The 22543-nt window shown below is 41.6% G+C and overlaps 1 protein-coding gene across 2 annotated transcripts in view; it reads left to right on the top strand.

The window, feature by feature from the left end:
• NCOA2 (nuclear receptor coactivator 2) overlaps positions 1 to 22543 on the top strand; it is a 132080-nt gene that overhangs the window by 62115 nt on the left and 47422 nt on the right. For both annotated transcript variants that reach the window (XM_089654288.1, XM_089654287.1), the window contains exon 9: positions 547 to 1807. In XM_089654288.1, coding sequence (XP_089510414.1) covers positions 547 to 1807 — 1261 coding nt within the window. The remainder of the gene's footprint in view (positions 1 to 546; positions 1808 to 22543) is intronic.

Raw genomic sequence — 22543 nt, 5'->3', positions numbered from 1 at the left:
GTCAAATTGTGTGTCTTCTGCTGTGGTTCTTCCCTCTGGCCTCTACAACACTACAGAGCACTGTAGTTACTTAGGGATTTGACAGAAGGAACCAAAGTGGGGGAAACTCTGTAAGACACTCCTGGAACAGTCAGATAGCATCAGTGCTTGGAGCTCTTAGAGAGTCAAGATTTAACACTCTGCCTTTAGGTAAGCTGATACAATCTTCAGAATGATTCCCTTCACAGTGTTTGGATGATGTGCTTCATTGCAGCCAGTAAACAAAGTCCAGTTCCCCTATATATCCCTGATGTCTGAGTTTTATTGACAAAAGAACTTCCATTCTCTAGAAACCAAAAATAAGCTGTCAACACTGACAGACATGGTCCAAAGGTAGAATGTCATTTACTGAATTCTAGTGTGTAAACCATTAGCATTGTTACTTGTATATTGGCCGCTATTACCTCTTTGTACATGTTTCAGATTTCTTTTGATACTGTTCGATTTTCAATGCTTGCAGTCCGGTCCATGTCCATATGTAATTTTAACACATGTTTTCTCTCCCAGAGAACAGAATCCGTGTGGAATGAATCAGGACTTGGCTGGACAAAATATGGGAAAGCCAACGAACCCCGTCTCCAGCAGCCCGGCTCATCAGACAATGTGCAGTGGAAACCCTGGTCAGGATATGACCATAAGTAGCAATATGAATTATACCACGAATGGCCCAAAGGAACAAATGGGCTTGCCAGCAGGCAGATATGGTGGTTCTGGGGGAATGAACCATGTCTCCAGCATGCAAGCTGCCACCCCTCAGGGTAATAACTATGCACTCAAAATGAATAGCCCATCACAGGGAAGTCCTGGCATGGGTCAGGGTCAGTCTAGCTCTATGCTTTCCCCAAGGCATCGTGTCAGCCCCGGAGTGGCAGGTAGCCCACGTGTTGCTCCCAGCCAGTTTTCCCCTGCAGGAAGTTTGCATTCTCCAGTTTGTAGTAGCACAGGAAATAGCCATAGTTTTACCAACAGCTCTCTAAATGCACTTCAGGCTCTTAGTGAGGGCCATGGGGTCCCTCTAGCCCCACCCATGCCATCACCTGACATGAAAGGGGGTAATTTACAAAATTCACCCAATACCATGAACCCTCCTCAGCTCCGAAAGATGGGCAGTGTGGACTCTAAAGACTCTTTTGGACTTTATGGGGAGCAGTCTGAGGGTGCAACTGGACAAACAGAGACTGGGAATCGTCAATCTGAGCAGAAGGATTGTAACGAAAACATGGCTACTGCTGGGGACAAAATGGAAGGTCAGAACAGACTGCTGGATAGTAAAGGTCAGACAAAACTATTGCAGCTGCTCACCACAAAATCTGATCAGATGGAGCCTTCTCCACTGTCCGCTAATATGGGAGATACAAACAACAAAGACTCCATGGGACATTTTGCATCCAATAGTTTGTCTGCCTCAGCACATGGAACCTCACTGAAAGAGAAGCATAAAATTTTGCACAGACTTCTTCAGGACAGTAGCTCACCTGTTGACCTGGCCAAGCTCACAGCAGAGGCCACTGGAAAAGAACTGAATCAGGAGTCCAATAGCACAGGCCCTGGCTCTGAGGTGACTATAAAGCAGGAACCGGTGAGCCCTAAAAAGAAAGAAAATGCACTACTTCGTTACTTGTTAGATAAGGACGATAGTAAGGATAATTTGGCAGATATCACACCCAAGATAGAACGATTGGATAACAAGATGGATCCTTCCAGCTGCAACAAATTAACAGTTGTAAAAACTGAAAAAGAGGAGCCGAGCTTTGGCCCAGGTGATCAGGTAAGCACAATGGTTATTTAACATTAAATGTAGTGAGTATGCCATGAGACCATTTCACACAGGCATTCCTTTTGTCCATTTTTCATCCATCCTTTGACAGATGAAAAATGGTCATCAATGCATCTCTATGGAAAAACAGATGTAAGCGAATGATCAAATGTTTACATCCGCATCAGTCAACATCCGTTTTTTGAAATGGATCAAAACCCTATTTTTGTTCTGTTAAAGAAAAGACTGATGAAAAATGGGTATAAACGGACAAACGGTCCATTTTTTGAATTGGTAGTGGATGTAAAAAACTGATGATGGAAAACTGATTAGTTTTCTTTGAAAAAATGTGACTGAACTGATGAAACAAACAGAATGCCATTGTGAAAGGGGCCTAAGTGTTGGTGCTCTCGTTTACCTGTGTCTATATGAGCACAAATCCATTTTGGGGGCTCGAAGGCTGATAGATCGAATAATCGGAGCAGATATATATGGTGTTTAATCAGACCTGCCGAGTTTTGGTTACTCTAGTCAGAAGTCTGATCTGTTTCTAGAGATATCCCTCACTTACTATTACAGTGAGCACATTTTCACCAGACAGTAAGTGTGGGAACATTTCCATAATACAGACTGACAAAAAAAAAAAGATTTTTTTTTTTGTTTTTCAGTTCTGTTGAAAGGCCTTGGTTTCTATGCAGAGCTGCACCAGATTTTGTAGTCTCCAGTTTTTAATATATCATCCCCTAAGGGAGCCAAAGCTCTCCAACAGAGGCTTGGGTAGCAGTTAAATGTTGACGGGGTTCTAATAATTCTCCACTCTCCGCAAAGTTAAAAAAAAAATTTTGGCTTGACTTGGACTTTAATCAGCCAGTTGATCTAATATTGACTTTTGTTACATAAATAGCTCATTGCAGCACTGTGCTCCTTTAAACAATATAATTATCCTTTGCATAAATCTGTGTTGTTAATGGAATGTCAAGATAGAGTGACACTGTGTTAATAAATTTCTTTCTGTCACTTAACCTTGTACAGAGATTTGCATTGAGGCAGCAGATTGCATAAATGAAGAGGAAAGCTGCCTTTTTTTTTTGTTTTGAGTTTTGCTATGACAGTTTGGCACCATGACATTTCATCTGGGTTACGTGCATTACTCATCTGGCTAGAACCAGTTTCCCTTTAAAGTCAGCACGTGGTTGCTTTCGCTCCACCCTGTGCTAGTTTGCCCTGCACCCAGCTCAGGCTTCTCTTCTCTTCCGATCACCCACACAGTCATTGCTAGGCTAGGAATTTGCATACTGCTTTTTCACCTGTATATTTCCTTGCATGAACAGAACGTTGAGATGTTTGCCTCCCTAATCTAGTGTTTTATTTCATATATGAAAAAGGGGATCAACCTAAAATACAATACTTATCAGAGACCACTGTGGTCACATTACTGCTTGTTTTCTATGACACATGATTCTGTTAGTAGAACTAGATAGATGTGTGCTTTTTTTGTTTTTTTAATGTAACTAAATAATAAAATTGATATATGTAAATGTAAGAATATCCGCATGTATCAAATAGTTGGGCTGATGTCAGACAGAGACTCCTGGTGTTTGTGATCCTGCCACTGGAAATTTGTTGAAGTCACAAGTGTCCAGATTAAAAGTCTTCCTTTTTGTCCTTAAAGTTGTACTCTAGGTCTCAAGAAAAGGAACAAAAAAATCTAAATATATTTCTTAATACTTAGCCACAAAAATAAAAGGCTGCTTTGAGTGCACCAAATGCTTTTGCACCCCAGATATTGCTTTGTAAAAGTATCAGTGACATCACTGTGCTGTTCATAGTCTGTGCTTGGAGAAGAGCTATGGGAGGGACCCAACAAGCACCTCCCACTACAGGCTGCCTGCAGAGAACTGCAGGAGGGGGCAGAGACCAGACCAGTCACCTTGCACACAGAGAGGGAGCAGCAGTGACCGGTCTTACAGGAAGCTACTGTATGAAGGCAACGTTTCACACTGGATTACTGCACTGGTCTGGGGGAAAGACACAAAGCACATCAAGATACAAGGGATACATATGCCTCTTGTAATTAAACAATATTTGTTTATCCCAGAGTTCATCTTTAAGGAATCAACCCCTCTCTAGCTGAGGCAGTGAGCTATTGTACCATTCACTAGAAAACAAGAGCCAGCAGTGTTTGGCCCAATGACAGAGCAACATCTCTGCCTACAGAAGAAGCAATTCTATAGGTACTGCATTTTTTGTGAATCGCTCATCTGACATCAACCTAAGGAGTGATATTACTCCTACTAACACCAAGTGTCTTGTCCAGAAATTCCATTAAGTATAATTACATTTTAGCCTCAAACTGGTCATAGACATTTGATCTCCCTTTTCCATGCTAAAACGCATGGTTAGAGAGATTCTTCTCTGCGGGCTATAGGATTTAGACCATCACAGCACCCGCAGCTGCCTGAATACCCAAACAGTGACTGCATTTGACTGAGTGCAGTCTCTTTTTGGCTGAGATTTTTCTACCCAGCTCCTTTAATTTGACTTTTGTCAAGCCAGGTAGTCCTGACAGGGCTACCCACTGCTTGAATTTTGGCTTATTGGTAAAGTTCTATAAAGAAGAAGTATCCTAATTTTCTGGCGTAGATCCCCATGCAGTGTTTGCCGATAATGTGAGCTTTTTCAAAAAATTTTTCTAGTTTTGTTTTGTAGGCCTTACCAATATGTCCCAATAAAGGCTAGCTATTGGGTGCCTCTTGCTTACCCTACTTGTCTTTAGGGCATTTCCTCCTCAGGAAAGTGTTAAATAGATTTGATTTCCCACTAGCCTAGAGTTTCCAGCTGACAATAAAGAAATAAACATACTAATATGGGTGGCATTGTTCAGAGGATGGCTGAAGAGAGTGGAATCTGTTTAAACTTCATCCCTTCTCTCCTTCCCCTGTCCTAACCCAATCTTATAGTGCTATGTACTACTTTTAAAAATGTGCTGCACCAAACGGCTTGCTATATCGGTACAATGTGATTTGGTGACCACAAACCCGCTACAGTAGCAAGATGCATTTGGGGTTCTCCATGAACAATTCAGTGGCATCTGCACATCTCTCACAAGGGCAGTGCGTTCACCTGTGGTGTGGGAAAGGCTCATGGAGTGCGTCTTTCCTATTCTGGCCCTTATCCTCACCTGTCCTTGCACTTGCCAGACCCTGCTGTGCAGCCCTCTGGGAGCCAGCAGTGGATAGTCAAAGTCAGGTCATTTTTCTGGAGAGTCTTTTCTACATCCCGACAATGGAAGAATATGCAGCTTCCTGAGCAGGAGACCTTGCAGCGGAGCTCCCAGTGGGCACTAGGCCAACATGAACAGTAAACACAATCCCTATGCAGAAATCTCAGCCTGTGTATGTAGGAAGCAAACACATTTATGTTAAGGCTTCATCTCCGTCACATTTCTAGCCATTAAAATATAAAAACCAACACGTTCGTGAGGAAAGGGCATTTCTTCCTTTAAAATTAGACCTCTCCTTTGGAAAACATGATGTGTGGGCAGCATATTCACTGATATTTACAGAAACGTCCTACTTTCAGACTGCTGACTGGTAGAGACAGCTGCCTGACAGCGATTCTGGCTGAGAACATGCCCACCTCCGCTGCTGATCCAAATCCCCACCAGTCAGATGTTTTACAGCATTGCCAAGCAAATCTACAGGCTGCTGCCAGCTGATCGGGTTTTCTTACAGCATATCGAAGGCCAAACTTGAAGATAATATATTAATTCCCACATTGAAGTTCAGTTATTTCAAGCCTACTCCTGATCCTGAAGTTTGTAAACTTACTTTGGGAAGATCCCACACATTTACTTTTCACCGTTTTCAGGCTTTCACAGAACCTGCCTTTTAAACTGCAAATGAGCTGAGAGGAGGAGTTTCAGAAGGCGGAGTCTGTACAGAAATCACTGCTTGCAGGCAGCAAGGTACCATGGGATATGTAGTACTTAATAATGGAAAGTAAAGTGCAGAGGAGATGCTAAACAGCATGCAGGGAATCCAAGAATCTGTAGAAAGAGATATCCAGCAGAAAGGAGGTTATTCATGTAAACCGTCAATCTATTACAATGCTGATGTTATAAAATGAAAGATTTCCTTTAAGGTAATGCAGATGGCCTTCAGAAAGTCAACCTTTTCCAGTAAGGGGGTGAAATGTATAAGCACATCCATTGAAAAGTGAGTTTCTGAGGCTGCACTGAGGAAAGCCCCATTGCTGTAAGTAATCTTAGGAGTTGAGCTGTTCGAGGGAATTATATATATGGACTTGTGCTGCATCTGATCTGCATTCTCTTCCCCATAAAAGTCCAATGTGAATGTGAAAGTAATTCAGAAGCTGCATGCAACTCAGATGCAACTCAGACGCAGCTTGATGCAGCTCCTTGACTGACTGAAAGGCAGATCAAAGAATCTCAGGCATCTTTGATTGACATACTGCGAAGGGGATGTGTTGGAGAGCATTGCTTTGTTACCATCATGGGGCAGCTTAGTACAGTTTAACACACACAATAGTAAATATTTAAAGAAAAATGCCATACCCTTTACTTGCTACAAGAAAAAAAAAACTGGGCTTTAATACCTAGTTGAATTAGCACTTTGGATGTGCAAAACAAAAAAAACACTAATTTTTTTTCCACACATTTGTATTACGTTACAACACTTAGAGAATATGTAAGCCCTCACCTTGTAAAACAGCCTATTCATTTTGAAATAGAAATGAAATGCAAAACATTTGTGTATAGATGTAAACAACATTATAAATACCTTTTTGTGATCGCATGCCCTCTGCTCTCAGCTGCATAAGGAGCTCAGGGAGGATAAACAGCAGCATGCTGATCTTCCCAGTGAATGGCAGTGTGTTTGGTGGGGGGAGGGTGTCAACAAAAGTCTGATCATTGGAGGAGAACAATTCACACTGTACTCTTACTTCGTGTGGTCAGTTTTTAATAGGAAAGCAGAGCGCCTGGCAGGAACACCAGTTATTTCACACAAAGGAAGAAATACAAGAGAACAGAATACTTTTTCATACAAGTACATGGTACAGCGGGAACATATCAGGAATATGAACTGTTTGGTTTACATACTCTAATGTGCAATGTAGAACACAATATTTGGTTATATTATGTGATCTAGAGCGTCTGGGTCTGTACACCCGTCCCTGTGTGCCTGTCAAACTTCGTTGTGTGGGCAAGTCCGTATAGCCAGTGCCTGGTCATCTACTATACAGAGCTACTCAGAGCGAGTACATCATAATTCTGTACAAGGCTGAGCATCTGTGTGAATACGCCCTCAGATACAACCACGATTACACTTGATTATTTCATGTTTAAATTCATTTTCTTTATCTGCCATGTGGCCCTAAATGGGAATACCACTTAGTACGGCATTGAGCCCCATCCACCCTCCGCCTGCCATAGACTTTGACAGGCTATAGGCTAGGCAGTGGGGCTGGACACTGCACCTGTACCTCCTAGGTGCACTAAGACTCTGGGAGGAATATGCAGCATTTAGACACCCTCATATGGAGAGACCTAAGCCATACAGTCATGCTATACCAGTGGTGGGCAACCTTTTTTTTCAACTGAGCCAAATCTCGCCAAAACCATGATTGAAATTTATTTTGAGAGCCACATTTTTAAAACTGAAAATACATCTCCCATATAGTAATTCATCCCCCATAGTAATTCATCCCCCATATAGTAATTCATCCCCCATAGTGTAATTCATCCCCCATAGTAATTCATCCCCCATATAGTAATTCATCCCCCATCGTAATTCATCCCCCATAGTAATTCATCCCCCATATAGTAATTCATCCTCCATATAGTAATTCATCCCCCATATCGTAATTCATCCCCCATAGTAATTCATTCCCCATATAGTAATTCATCCCCCATAGTAATTCATCCCCCATATAGTAATTCATCCCCCATAGCAATTCATCCCCCGAATAGTATTTCATCCCTCGTATAGTATTTCATCCCCCGTATAGTATTTCATCCCTCGTATAGTATTTCATCCCTCGTATAGTATTTCATCCCCCCATATAGTATTTCATCCCCCCATATAGTATTTCATCCCTCATATAGTAATTCATCCCTCATATAGTATTTCATCCCTCATATAGTATTTCATCCCCCCATATAGTATTTCATCCCTCATATAGTATTTCATCCCTCATATAGTAATTCATCCCTCATATAGTATTTCATCCCTCATATAGTATTTCATCCCTCATATAGTATTTCATCCCTCATATAGTATTTCATCCCTCATATAGTAATTCATCCCTCATATAGTATTTCATCCCTCATATAGTATTTCATCCCCCCATATAGTATTTCATCCCTCATATAGTAATTCATCCCTCATATAGTATTTCATCCCCCCATATAGTAATTCATCCCTCATATAGTATTTCATCCCTCATATAGTAATTCATCCCTCATATAGTAATTCATCCCCCATATAGTAATTCATCCCTCATATAGTAATTCATCCCTCATATAGTATTTCATCCCCCCATATAGTATTTCATCCCCCCATATAGTATTTCATCCCCCCATATAGTATTTCATCCCCCATATAGTAATTCATCCCTCATAAAGTAATTCATCCCTCATAAAGTAATTCATCCCTCATATAGTATTTCATCCCCCCATATAGTATTTCATCCCTCATATAGTAATTCATCCCTCATATAGTATTTCATCCCTCATATAGTATTTCATCCCCCCATATAGTAATTCATCCCTCATAAAGTAATTCATCCCTCATATAGTATTTCATCCCCCACAGTACTATCCCCCCCCCCCCCCTTCTAGTAAGCCAAGTCCCCCGTGTCAATTCACTTACCTTTTGCGTTCCTCTCGCTGTCTTCCCGCACCGTTCGGGTCTTCAGGGCGGACTGTGAGAGGAGCCTAGCTCCCCTCCCCTCACGTTCGGCACGCTGCCCCGCCTACACACATCCTGACAGCCACATCCGCGGGCCGGATTAAAAGGTCCGCGCGGACTTTTGGGGCTGCCAACCGAGAGGAGGCAGGGGAGCGGCCGACCGAGAGGAGGGAGGGGAGCAGGCGCCCGGCACACAGAAGAGCCGCATTAGAGTGGGTAAAGAGCCGCATGTGGCTCGCGAGCCGCGGCTTGCCGACCACTGTGCTATACTTTTAATAACAGTGGCATAACCATTCTTAGCAAATTCCAGCAGGCAGAAAACTGTGAACCTACTGATGGCAGAATGTATTCACTCTTAGATTTGCTGGCTACTAAAATATTTTTGACCCCTGATCCATTCTGTTCATCCACCTCTGAAAATAAGGCAGATCAGAGATAATGTAATGCAGCTCAGTAGTGTTTGAATTAATAAGCCTGAAAATACTTGGTAAACATAAATGTTGGATATGACTAATTTCAGAGCAGTTTCCTGAAACTAAGAGAGAAAACAAGAACTAGTGCACAGAGAGTTCAGCTTACTGCATGGGGCTGGGCACTGTTCAGGACTGCAGGGGTTAAAGTCAAACTATTTGTTTTAAAATGTACCTATTTCTCTAAGTAGCGATTATATCTAAAATGGCCACAAAGTAGGAAAACTCCTACCTTACCCTTGGTCTCCGTCAGGAAGACAAAGGAAAAAGTTTGTGAGTGTATGTAGCCACCATCTCTCTGTATACCACAACTGATCTGATCCAGGAAAAAAATCTTGGAACCCATGATCCAGTGTGAAATTTGAGTGCTGTCAGTATGATCTAGTAGAAGGGGTAGGACAGACCCAACATTTCTAAGCCTCATGCACACTGGGCATAAAAAATGCTACTTATACAAGCGGTTTTTTTTGTTTGTTTTTTTTCCTTTCTTTCAACTTGTAGAAGCAGCTCTATGTTAGCCTATGTGTCCATGCACATTTGGGCATTTACAGGTATAATTGAAGAGTGTATACAGGCTGGGAAACAAAAACCTCAAAAGCATGTTTTAGAGAAGCACTGCACGTGTGCAGTATAAGCCATTATGAGTGGTTTTTTTTTGATTTTGTTTTTTTTCTGCCAGAGGTTCTGGCCTTTTTTTCAGGCGCCTAGTGTGCATGGACCCTTAAGCCGGCTATAGATGGATTGAATCTTGGCCAGTTCAGCAGGGACCGGCTGAGATTCAATCAATGTATGGACAAGCTGGTTATACTGAAGTCGATTCATCAATCGACTTTAGTACAAGCAACCTGTCAGATATTTTGCATGTGTTCTCTACCAGCAGCTGTAGCCTCTAGCAGTTATCATTGTGTTCTGCCAGCAGGGAAAGCTCCCCTCCAGCAGAACACAATAGCGCTGCAGGGATGAATTATCTATGACTTGCTTTAGGGTATCTGTTAGTCATATGAAAATGTTACTCTACCATGGTTAGAAATACTGCAGAGAGTCAGTTGTATTTAATGATTTTGAAACCTGATCACTTTTCCACGTGACCATCACACCTACAATATACAGGTTTGTTCAATATGCAATTCCAAAATCATGAGCATTGATACACACTTGAAGAACACTTTGGTGCTATAACAGGTTCCACTGGAAAAGGTGTCTGTGAGAATTTGGCCCATTTAGCAAAAAGAGCATTTGTGAGGTCTAGTACTGATGTTGAGCGAGAAGGTCTGGCACGCAATAGGCATTTGAGTGTATCCCAAAGATTTTCAATAGGGTTCTCTGAAGGCAACTCTGGTTCCTCCACGCCAGGCTCATCAACCCATCAGTCATGTCCTAAAACTTTCAACACAAGGTTGGAAGCACACAGTTTAATATTTCTTTGTATTACTGTAACATTAACAAGAAACTTCATTGGAAACACCTGCACTCAATTGCTGTAGGAGGGGGTGTTGCATCATTTTTGTGATATAGTATGTGAGATTATCATGTGTCCACAAACTTTTGACCATATAGTTTGTATGTATATTTTTTTTCCCACAAGTATGTGGACATAGGGGGCTCCAGGTATCTCTGCCAGGCCACCTTGGGGAGATTGTTTCCTCTCCATGCTTCCTAAGTGTTATATCTCAATGATTGATTAAGGGCCTTCATGTAAAATGACTATTAGAGGCAAGTGGCACTGCTGGCACCACAATTGAGAACAAGGAATTAAAGAAGTTTGTGATGCCAAAAAACCCCCCACATACTTAGGTGGATGCAGCATCAGCCCCCTGTTGCCTCTACACGAGAACTCTGATCACTCAGTTCTGGGACTTCACTGAGTGAAGAGTAGTGGCTGTCAGTCACCGGCTCTCTGCTTTTGCCCCTCCAGCGCTCACTGGAGTTGAGGGGGCAGCTCACTGAGAGGCTGCTGGTCAGGAAATTGGGTGGATCCTGACTTTAAATTCAGGATTTATCCAGAGTCTGGCTTGGCTCAGTGACATCAGACGACAGCAGACTTTAGCCCATTGTCAGCTGAATACCAGTCACAGGAGTGCAGAACCAAGTGCCCAAAAGAACTTTGGCCATACGTCTCCTTTAATATAAATAAAAGCTGCAGAGAATTTGGCACAACCAACATCAGAGGATGTGAGCCACCCAAGGCAGCGGTGTCACTAGCTTGGGCTCACAGTTTTAGTCCACATGCACAATGGACATTTTTGGCTTTTGATGTTTTTTTCTACAGCTAGTAAACCCCCCAGCATGCTATCCTATGTGTCCATGCATAGACTGTAATCAACGTTTTTATGGCAGGGTAGTTTTTTGGCTGGAAAAAAAACCCAGGGCTAGTGGGTTTCTAGAGGAGTTTTTTAGCTGTAAAAACACTCTAACACTGAAAAACGCGGTAAATCTCGGTAAAGTGCCGCAAACCAGCGATTTTGGACTTTTTTTGGCCAAAAAAAATGCGGCTTAATGCTAATGCAAAAATGCTGAAAAACTCATGTTTTTAATGTGACTTTACACAGCTAACGTTACCGGCATTATTAAAATGCCCAGTGTGCATGGAGCCTTATAGCGTTTCTCAGATGGATTTTATGTGAATCCTGTGTTTGTATTGGCATGGCTTACACTGTGTCACATTCATATGCGTTATATGAGGCTGTGTATCTACTGCAGCTTTTATCAACCTTTTTACCCTTAAGGAGCCCTTGCAATAATATTTAGGTCTTAGGCAAGCCCTTCCTAAAATCATAATATCTATAGCTCATGGTTCTGTGGTGTGATTGATAAGTTGTAGAAAGTTTTAAATAAATCTGATAATGTGGTATCCCTAAAATATTTGATTCCCCGAACAGATCACTTGCAGCATCCCCCTGCTATATCAGACAATAATAATTTGAATTTGAATGATAATAATAGCTATACAAGAAATGCAGACTGTGAAAATTGTTTCCTCTTACACTGGTGGTAAGTGAAGGATTGACCGCTTGCATTGCTTATCATAGGAAATTTGTATCTGGGGCGGACTGACCATTTGGAAAATCGGGCACTGCCCGAGGGCCCAGGGTCAGTAGGGGGCTCCATGAGATGCCCCTGGTACCTTTTTCATAGGCTTTTTTGGGTTTGGGCAAGGACACAGGGGCCCCATGATCCCCTATTGCCCGGGGGCCCCATGAGTTGTCAGTCCGCCCTTGTTTGTACCTTTACATTGGTAATCATTGTAGTTGAGATACAAATCTGCCACTGCCCAAGGAACACCTAACATCCTCTGGAGGAACTCTAAGGTTTCTCAGAACCTTGGATGGGAGCCTGATCTAATGTATCCTATAAAAGATAGAAATCTTGTGCAATGGAGACCATGTAAAAAATGTGCCTTTAGGAATGCAAAGTACATACCTATTTACAGACCGGCACAGCCTTTAGAAAGCTTTTTTTTTTTTTTTGTTAACCATAAGCACTCATTAGTAGAATAGCATTTTTTTTTTTTTACATTATTATGGTGATATTTAGATTGCCACCGACCTTCTACTGACATGTATATCCTGCAAATGTGGATATACTCCAGCAGTAGATTGTTCTTTGGTGTCCTGACATCCAGTGTTGCCCCTGCATTGGTCTTAAAGATAAGTTTACCTTTGGGAACATGTTACATGTTCCACCCTAAAACATGTAACATGTTCCCATTGCTGCCGCTGCCGCTCCCCCCTCCCCCTCTTTCTGACAGAAGTGCGGGGAGAAGTTCTCCCATACTATCTGCCAGATTTGAAAGCAGCGGGACTCCGCCCACAAGGCCGCATCATTCATTCACGGAGTTCCATGAATGATTGCGCTAAAGTCCTGACATCCTTAGCAGCTGTTGGCTTGTAGTTTTCAATGAACTATCACGGTGCTCCGTGGTAGTTCATTGAATCTTCCTATCAGTATTTCTGCTTGCTCATACATCTTGTAGAGCAAGCTGATATACTAACAGATCTGCAGGAGACCTGCCTGGCACCAGATATCTGCTGATCACTCCAGGCTCCTGCAGACCAAAAAAATAATGCACATTTTTTTACCTGCAAACAAAATATGCATATATTATTTTTGTTGAAAAGGTGAACTTATCCTTTTAATTACAACAGAGGACCGTAGGCTGGCCATACATAGATCAAAATTCTGCTGGTTCAACAGGGACCTGCCAAATTTCGATCCATGAATGGTTGAAGAGAAGACTATCTACGAGTCAACTTCTGTACAACAGCCCTTTCAGATTTTTTTTCCACTTGATCAGTGCGGAATCACTGAACAGTGTATTATGATGACAGGGAAGCCTCCCAGTTGTCAGAATACAATAGCTCAGCATAGTGGATTCCCCGATCCACATCAAATGTGTGGATGGGGGAAATGGGTCTTTTTTTTCTTTTTTTTTAAATTTATGTTAGGGAGGGGGGAAAAAAAAAGATTGCTGTATGGGCAGCATATTAGGGTGCTGAAACGTAGAGGAAAAGCAGCATGGAGGAGCTTCAGGAGCAAAGGAATCGGGTAAGTATAGCTACATTTCACAGTCCCTTGGACATAAATGAGCAGTTTACTCCTGCTGCAAGGGAGGAATTTTTAGTTTTCTGGAGTTCATCTTTTACCTGCTGTGCTGAAAACCATTTTAAATGAGTTCTGGTTGATGCTTTAAACAAGCTGTTTATTATCAGGCTTTCAAAAAGCTTCAGCACTGCTTCTGTATATTAAAAATGAAACTGAAATGCATCAACCTGGTCAGGGGACCATCCCTTCCCAGCAAGACACAACAGTAAAGCCTGAGACACAACTTCACTTTTATCATACTCTGTGTACTTTGCAGTACATGTTTCAGACCATGATTGTCTTTATCCAAGGTTATTCATAGCTACAGATTATTCTTTACTACCGTAAAAATGCCAAACTGAGTGACTAGCATAAGAACGAGGCAGTGGTAACCTTGATGAGTGTTTACCATTGTTCAACAGTAGCAAGGATTGACTTATAAACTATGTGTGTTTACTCAACTGGAGTTACCAAACTATTGATTAGCATGCTTAGTTTCCAGCTGATTAAAAAAGTGTGAGGACTATTGCCTTCAGAGAAATTCAGACTGAAGACTGTTGAGTACATAACGGGCGGTGTACTGTGCTATTGAGTAGTCCCACAGCTTGGCCACAACTGTCAGTGAAGATGTAACATCCCAACCTGGACTGTGCTAATGAGACAGACTTCTAGAACATGCAGTTTCGGGGTGAAGCCGCTGGTAGGAGAGGTGAATGATTTCATGCCTAATGCCCCAATACAGTCTTCAATACAGATTTCTGTCTGGTTTGTAATGATGGCGATCTTCCTTTACATTCCTTCTGCTGGGGGACCACTCTACAGTTCACTTCAAATCTGACAGATTATCAAGCATCAGCTGGCCACCTTTTTTTTTTCTTGTAAGGATTAGTTCATATTGCAATTAACATTATTAAGGCATTTATTTTTTTAAATTCAAAGATGTAATACCTGTTCTGTGTAATGGTTTCCATTGACACACACACACACACACACACACACAGGGCAACACACGGGTCATGCCCCCACTCCCTCCGAACTGGATTTGACTGACAGCAACAGGAGCCAATGGCTGCTGCTGATCTCAGTGTCTCCTGTGAGACCAGGAAGAGGGAGCATTGGTGCTGTAGGTGGAACAGCCTGGCCTGGTGAAGTAGTCATGTGTTTGTTTTTAAAGATGGGGGGGGGGGATCCTCTTTAAAGTAAAAACCTTTTATTTTAAAGAGGATCTTCCATCAGTTTAAAAAAAATAAAAAAAAAAAGTCAGCAAATACAGATACTGTAGCTTCAGATTTTTAATAGAGACATTATCAGTCCAGGGATTCAGCGCTGTCCTAGCCCAGGCTGTTTTTTTTTGCCTGTCTTCAGGTCCATGGCACCACCATGTTTACTGTGGGAAACGGGCTGTGGCTTCAGTGCCGGCTCCCCACTGCACATGCATGAGCCTTGCTGCACTGTGTGAATGGTGCCGCAGCTTGCTGGGACCTGTAACGTGTCCCTGAAGGTTGCAGGCAGGAAGGGACATGAGAGGCGATCCAAGCGGAAGAGGGTGTGGGTATCTGCTAGAAATCGGTACCTGCTCATTGAAGGAAATGCCAAAAATGGGAGAGGTGAAATCATTGGAACTTCCATTTTAAAATGAAGTTTCACTTTAATTCAGAGCATCCATCTTGATGGAAAAAAAGAATTCTTTGAATTTAGACCCTCTGGTTGAACAAAATAAAAAAACTGATCGATCAATGGGCTACCTAATACTTTTGATCCTTCAGTTTTGTTCTCTACAAAGTAGTAGCATGTACTTTCTTTCTCTTAACTGTTGTCTTCCTCTTTTTGTTCTCTGTCCATTTTTCATACAGCAGGCATTGCAGAGATGTTCTGTTTCCCTCTAGAATGGATAGCATTTCCTTGATGAGGCTAAACACTCATCCACTAACTGAGCATGTGTCTTGATGGGGACACCATTAGCTGCCTGGATCTTAATGGGTCTTAGGAGCTGACTTTCATTTCAGAAGCAAAGTAAATGTGAAGTTCTAGTTTATTGATCCTCATTCTTACTATAAGACAGCAGTTTGTGTTGTGATGTGTTTTCATCTTTTTGGAAGGAAACTTATTCCATGATTTGTGTGCAGAGCAACACATCCCATATGCAGAATTCAGCACTTGTATACCATGCAGTATGTGGTAGAAAAGGATTCTGTTAGGTAGAAGCAATGGAAATGAAGGTTTTGCATTTTGCCTACCAGCAGATGTTGTATATGTTTTTAAGGAACCAAATGAGCATAGAAACATGGCATCTGTTATTTGACTTGTTTTAAAAGTGTGGGATCCTAATTCTGGTCACCATCCTGGGGTTAAAGCACGTAGGATGGGATTGATTTAGTGTAACTAAAGACAAAACTTTTATTTTCCTTCATTTTAGAGGCTTATAACAGTTTTTCTGTGTCCCGTTGGAGAGATTTCCCTTCACTTCCTGTCCCATAGCCCAAACAGGAAGTGAGAAGAAATCCCTCCAAAGTGCTGGCATCTCGGTCTGTCAACCGAACTAGTGTCTCAATTGGAAGATTTCCCCTATATTAGTGTTTTTATGTCAACCCCAATATATATATATATATTTTTTTTTTTCACTTTCAGTGGTATTGGTAAACAGGATAAATAAAGCGGGTGAATCCTCCTAACAGAGGCACAGATAGCAATAAAAACAAGACGGGTGTTCTAATCCCTCTCTACTCTATCCAAAGTTAAAGAGAAATAAAATGTCTTTTGTTAGACTTTAAAGCTGACATTTGTAGGTCCAGCTTGGTCCAGTATAAGTATGCATGTGCCAGCCATACCTGTGGAAACTGGAAACCACTGTAGAAGGCCCTGCTACTGCAGGTATCTCTACCTTACTGGTCCTATGCCAAGGTCACTTGCTTGGTACGGGAACCTTTTCATAATTGATACAAAGCATTCTCTTCTTGAACGAGGTGGGGCAGTGTGTTTTGCAGAGGCAAGGCAGTGGTGCCAGAGAATGCTTTGTAGCATTGCAGCCGCTCAGCCCAGGACTTGGAAGCTAGTGGTGATCATTGTAGTAGTGGTGCCTACTACAACAATTTACAGCTTCCACTGGGATTGGCCAGGCAATGGCACATCCATATCTAAACTACTGCTTTAAAGAGACACACTGTCACTTTACCCATTTAGGGTAAAGTGACCATCTCTGTGGAAAGGTCATCCCCTGACCCTCTGATGCTCATCTCATCAGTCCAACGCTGTCACTTCCTCCACTGCCTATATGGTGCTTCTGGGTATAAGGCAGCATGTGACCTCCTCCTGTGTAACAGTACTCGATTCTAGCAGCCAATCACTAGATCTGAGGACTGTCGCAAGACAGAAGGAGTGTTTCCCCTAGCTTCCAGCATCAGCTAACAGCAAGTATCTTGGTGCCGGCTGGGGTATGGGGTAAGAGACCTTATCACAGATGCTGTCACTTTACCCTGACTAGGCAAGGTGACAATGTTTCTTTAAATGGCTGTATGCTAGTTCCAAGTCAGTAGCTCACACAATGGTTCTTGTGTTGGATAAACTGTTCTGCACCTTCCACTTTTTAATAACAAATATGTAATGCCAACTTCCATGATTCTGCCCTCATGGGTTCCTTTAAAAGCCCAAGTCCAGTTTTTTAATACTAGTGGGCATTTTTTCTTTTTTGTGTATACATACCATTTTACATTATTTTGTTTTGTATGAATTGTTTGAAGTGTTTGTTATTGTATAGATGAGTAATTTATATGTTCAAATGAAAAGCTTTTATCACAAATCTTTATTTGATTTTTGTTCACCTGGAATGGCTTGTTCTCTGCTCTTCTCAATAGACACCTTAAAGAAAATCATTCGTAACACAGACCAGTTAATGATGATTTAGGAGCAAATGGTCCATGCTATAATCTTAGTGAATTGGCTCCTACTTACAAACTACCACATAGATTGATTTTATATAGGATTTGCTGTAAATATAACTGATCTGTTCAGTAAAAACCTGCAGGCTCCTATACAGCCCTCTGGTTTAGGGATGATAGAATCAAATGTGCTCACAGCTCTTCTGCAGTTGATACGTTATACCCCCCTTGTGTCATTTTGTCCAGCCCTGAAATAAAAAAAATGTATGTATGGGGGGGGACACACACTACATAAATTCTATATAACAATAAAATGTGTGTGTGTATATATATGTATACAATGGATATGAAAAGTCTACACACCCCTGTTAATATGTCAGGTTTCGGTGATGTAAAAAAATTAGACAAAGATAAATCATTTCAGAACTTTTTTCCACCTTTAATGTGACCTATATACTGTACAACTCAATTGAAAAGCAAACTACAATCTTTTAGGGGAGGGAAGTAAACATAAAAAACTAAAATAATGTGCTTGCATAAGTGTGCACACCCTTAAACTAATACTTTGTTGAAGCACCTTTTTGATTTTATTACAGCACTCAGTCTTTTTTGTGTATGAGTCTATCAGCATGTGTGCACACCCTCTTATAACTGGGGATGTAGATGTGTTCAGAATTAAGCAATCACATTCAAAATCATGTTAAATAGGAGTCAGTACACACCTGCCATAATTTTAAAGTGCCTCTGATTAACCCCAAATAAAGTTCAGCTGTTCTAGTAGGTCTTTCCAGACATTTTCTTAGTCACATCTTACAGCACAAGCCATGGTCCACAGAGAGATTCCAAAGAATCAGAGAGATCTCATTGTTAAAAGGGATCAGAGGAAGGGTAAAAAAGAATTTCCCAGGCACTAGATATACCATGGAACACAGTCATCATCAAGTGGAGAGGATATGGCGCAGTAGTGACATTACCAAGAACTGGACGTCCCTCCAAAATTTATGAAAAGACGAGAAGAAACTGGGAGTCTGCCAAGAGGCCTACAGCAGCATTAAAAAAGCTGCAGGAATATCTGGCAAGTACTGGCTGTGTGGTACATGTGAAAACAATCTCCTGTATTCTTCATATGTCTGGGCTATGGGGTAGAGTGGCGAGATGGGAACCTTTTCTTATGAAGAAAAACATCCAAGCCTGGCTAAATTTTCCAAAAACAAATCTTAAGTCTCCCAAAAGCATGTGGGAAAATGTGTTCTGGTCTGATGAAACCAAGGTTGAACGTTTTGGCAATAATTCCAAAAGATATGTTTGGTGCAAAAACAGCACTGCACATCACCAAAAGAATACCATACCAACAGTGAAGCATGGTGGTGGCAGCATCATGCTTTGGGGCTGTTTTTCTTCAGCTGGAACTGGGGCCTTAGTCAAGGTAGAGGGAATTATGAACAGTTCCAAATACCAGTCAATATTGGCACAAAACCTTCAGGCTTCTGCTGGAAAGCTGAACATGAAAAGGAACTTCATCTTTCAGCATGACAACGAACCAAAGCATACATCCAAATCAACAAAGGAATGGCTTCACCAAAAGAAGATGAAAGTTTTGGAATGACCCAGCCAGAGCCCAGACCTGAATCCGATTGAAAATCTGTGGGGTGATCTGAAGAGGGCTGTGCACAGGAGATGCCCTCGCAATCTGACAGATTTGGAGTGTTTTTGCAAGGAAGAGTGGGCAAATATTGCCAAGTCAAGATGTGCCATGCTGATAGACTCATACCCAAAAAAACAGTGCTGTAATCAAATCAAAAGGTGCTTCAACAGTGTAAGGGTGTGTACACTTATGCAACCATATTATTTTAGTTTTTTATTTTTACTTCCCTCCACCTAAAAGATTTCAGTGTTCAACTGAGTTGTACAGTTTATAGGTTGTATTAAAGGTGGAAAAAGTTCTGAAATTATTTATCTTTGTCGATAGTTTTCTCATTACAGAAACCTGACATTTTTAACAGGGATGTGTAGACTAGCCATACTCCCCGTTCTGGCCAGCTTCAGCACTGCCCATTTCTCCCTGGCACTTTGCTCTGTGGTCGGTCCCTCAGCATCACCCTGTATCATATGTGGAGAAGGAGAGAATGCAGCCACAGTTGAGAACGCATTAAAGAGGCAGCAGCAGTGGACCCAGTTGCCTTCTAGAGCCAGGCCTCTTATTCCTGTACTCCCTAGTCTTAACAAGCATTTAACCCTTGCAGCGTAGGGGTTTATTTCCTTATTTCCAGTCTGGAGTACTGCTTTAAAAATGTGTGTGTGTGTGTGTGTGTGTATATATATATATATATATATGTGTGTGTGTGTATATATACAGTCAGGTCCATAAATATTGGGACATCGACACAATTCTAACATTTTTGGCTCTATACATCACCACAATGGATTTGAAATGAAACGAACAAGATGTGCTTTAACTGCAGACTGTCAGCTTTAATTTGAGGGTATTTACATCCAAATCAGGTGAACGGTGTAGGAATTACAACAGTTTGCATATGTGCCTCTCACTTATTAAGAAACCAAAAGTAATGGGACAGAATAATAATCATTAATCAAACTTTCACTTTTTAATACTTGGTTGCAAATCCTTTGCAGTCAATTACAGCCTGAAGTCTGGAACGCATAGGCATCACCAGACGCTGGGTTTCATCCCTGGTGATGCTCTGCCAGGCCCCTACTGCAACTGTCTTCAGTTCCTGCTTATTCTTGGGGCATTTTCCCTTCAGTTTTGTATTCAGCAAGTGAAATGCATGCTCAATCGGATTCAGGTCAGGTGATTGACTTGGCCATTGCATAACATTCCACTTCTTTCCCTTAAAAAACTCTTTGGTTGCTTTTGCAGTCTGCTTTGGGTCATTGTCCATCTGCACTGTGAAACGGCGTCTAATGAGTTCTGAAGCATTTGGCTGAATATGAGCAGATAATATTGCCCGAAACACTTCAGAATTCATCCTGCTGCTTTTGTCAGCAGTCACATCATCAGTAAATACAAGTGAACCAGTTTCATTGGCAGCCATACATGCCCACGCCATGACACTACCACCACCATGCTTCACTGATGAGGTGGTATGCTTAGGATCATGAGCAGTTCCTTTCCTTCTCCATACTCTTCTCTTCCCATCACTCTGGTAAAAGTTGATCTTGGTCTCATCTGTCCATAGGATGTTGTTCCAGAACTTTGAAGGCTTTTTTAGATGTCGTTTGGCAAACTCTAATCTGGCCTTCCTGTTTTTGAGGCTCACCAATGGTTTACATCTTGTGGTGAACCTTCTGTATTCACTCTGGTGAAGTCTTCTGTTGATTGTTGACTTTGACACACATACACCTACCTCCTGGAGAGTGTTCTTGATCTGGCCAACTGTTGTGAAGGGTGTTTTCTTCACCAGGGAAAGAATTCTTCGGTCATCCACCACAGTTGTTTTCCGTGGTCTTCCGGGTCTTTTGGTGTTGCTGAGCTCACCGGTGCGTTTCTTCTTTTTAAGAATGTTCCAAACAGTTGTTTTGGCCACGCCTAATGTATTTGCTATCTCTCTGATGAGTTTGTTTTGTTTTTTTCAGCCTAATCATGGCAGGCTCTTTGGATCTCATCTTGAGAGTTGACAGCAACAGATTCCAAATGCAAATAGCACACGTGAAATGAACTCTGGACCTTTTTATCTGCTCATTGTAATTGGGATAATGAGGGAATAACACACACCAGGCCATGGAACGGCTGAGAAGCCAATTGTCCCATTACTTTTGGTCCCTTAATAAGTGGGAGGCACATATGCAAACTGTTGTAATTCCTACACCGTTCACCTGATTTGGATGTAAATACCCTCAAATTAAAGCTGACAGTCTGCAGTTAAAGCACATCTTGTTCGTTTCATTTCAAATCCATTGTGGTGGTGTATAGAGCCAAAAATGTTAGAATTGTGTCGATGTCCCAATATTTATGGACCTGACTGTATATATATATGTGTGTGTGTGTGTGTGTGTGTGTGTGTGTGTGTGTGTGTGTGTGTGTGTGTATATATGTGTGTGTGTGTATATATATGTGTGTGTGTGTGTGTGTGTGTGTATATATGTGTGTGTGTGTGTGTATATGTATGTATATATATATATATTTACACACACACAGCTATAAAACTTTGATTGTTAAATGGCTATATGCTATATACACTGAGCAATAGATCAGACCTGAAAGAGTGACCAATGTAATTTGACTGAAAATGTTAAACATTTGAAATTCAGTGTGTTGGTGGCTGTTTTCTGTGTGATCTTGTGTAAATGAAATTGCTGTCATCCCTGTTTTAGGTGTAGATAATGCAGTGTTACCATTCTCCTTGCAGTCATTCTGTGTTGTTTCTCTCCTCTAGCTGTGAGCATTGCAGTTATTTTAAGATGTTTTGTATGATTAAGCTGTAATGATGATTTCTCCTTATGTGACAAAAATAATGTTTGGGTGATATGGGGGCTGCAATGCCATCTGGACCACTTGGCTGTTTCTGTTGCATTTTATCCAGTAATTCCGGGCTTTGTGAGTCTGTTTAATTGAGAGACGTTACTTGGACTGGGCGGTCCAGATTACAGCTGGTTGTATTTTAAAAAGACGACTTGCTGTTTAGCAGGTTCACTGTTTATCCAAGGGCAGAGCCAAGAAAAGCTTACACAGAGGAGGCAGATTGCCACTGTTAACACTTCCTCTACCACCGCAGTAGTGCGCCAGGCCTCCGAGGCTGTGTCAGGATTAGATTTATGAATGGAAATGTGATGCTAGGTGTTTAAGTGAGTCGGAGTTATTCATGCTGCCTCTTCATCAATACGGCTGTTGAATTGCTGGTCAATTCCCCTCTTCTCTTATTATGGGAT

This window comes from Staurois parvus, unplaced genomic scaffold (assembly GCF_062004578.1).
Source record: "Staurois parvus isolate SC_StPar_1 unplaced genomic scaffold, SC_StPar_1.0 ptg000748l, whole genome shotgun sequence".
NCBI lineage: Eukaryota > Metazoa > Chordata > Amphibia > Anura > Ranidae > Staurois > Staurois parvus.
Note: the sequence above shows the minus strand (reverse complement) of the source record. Positions and strands in the feature narration are given on the sequence as shown.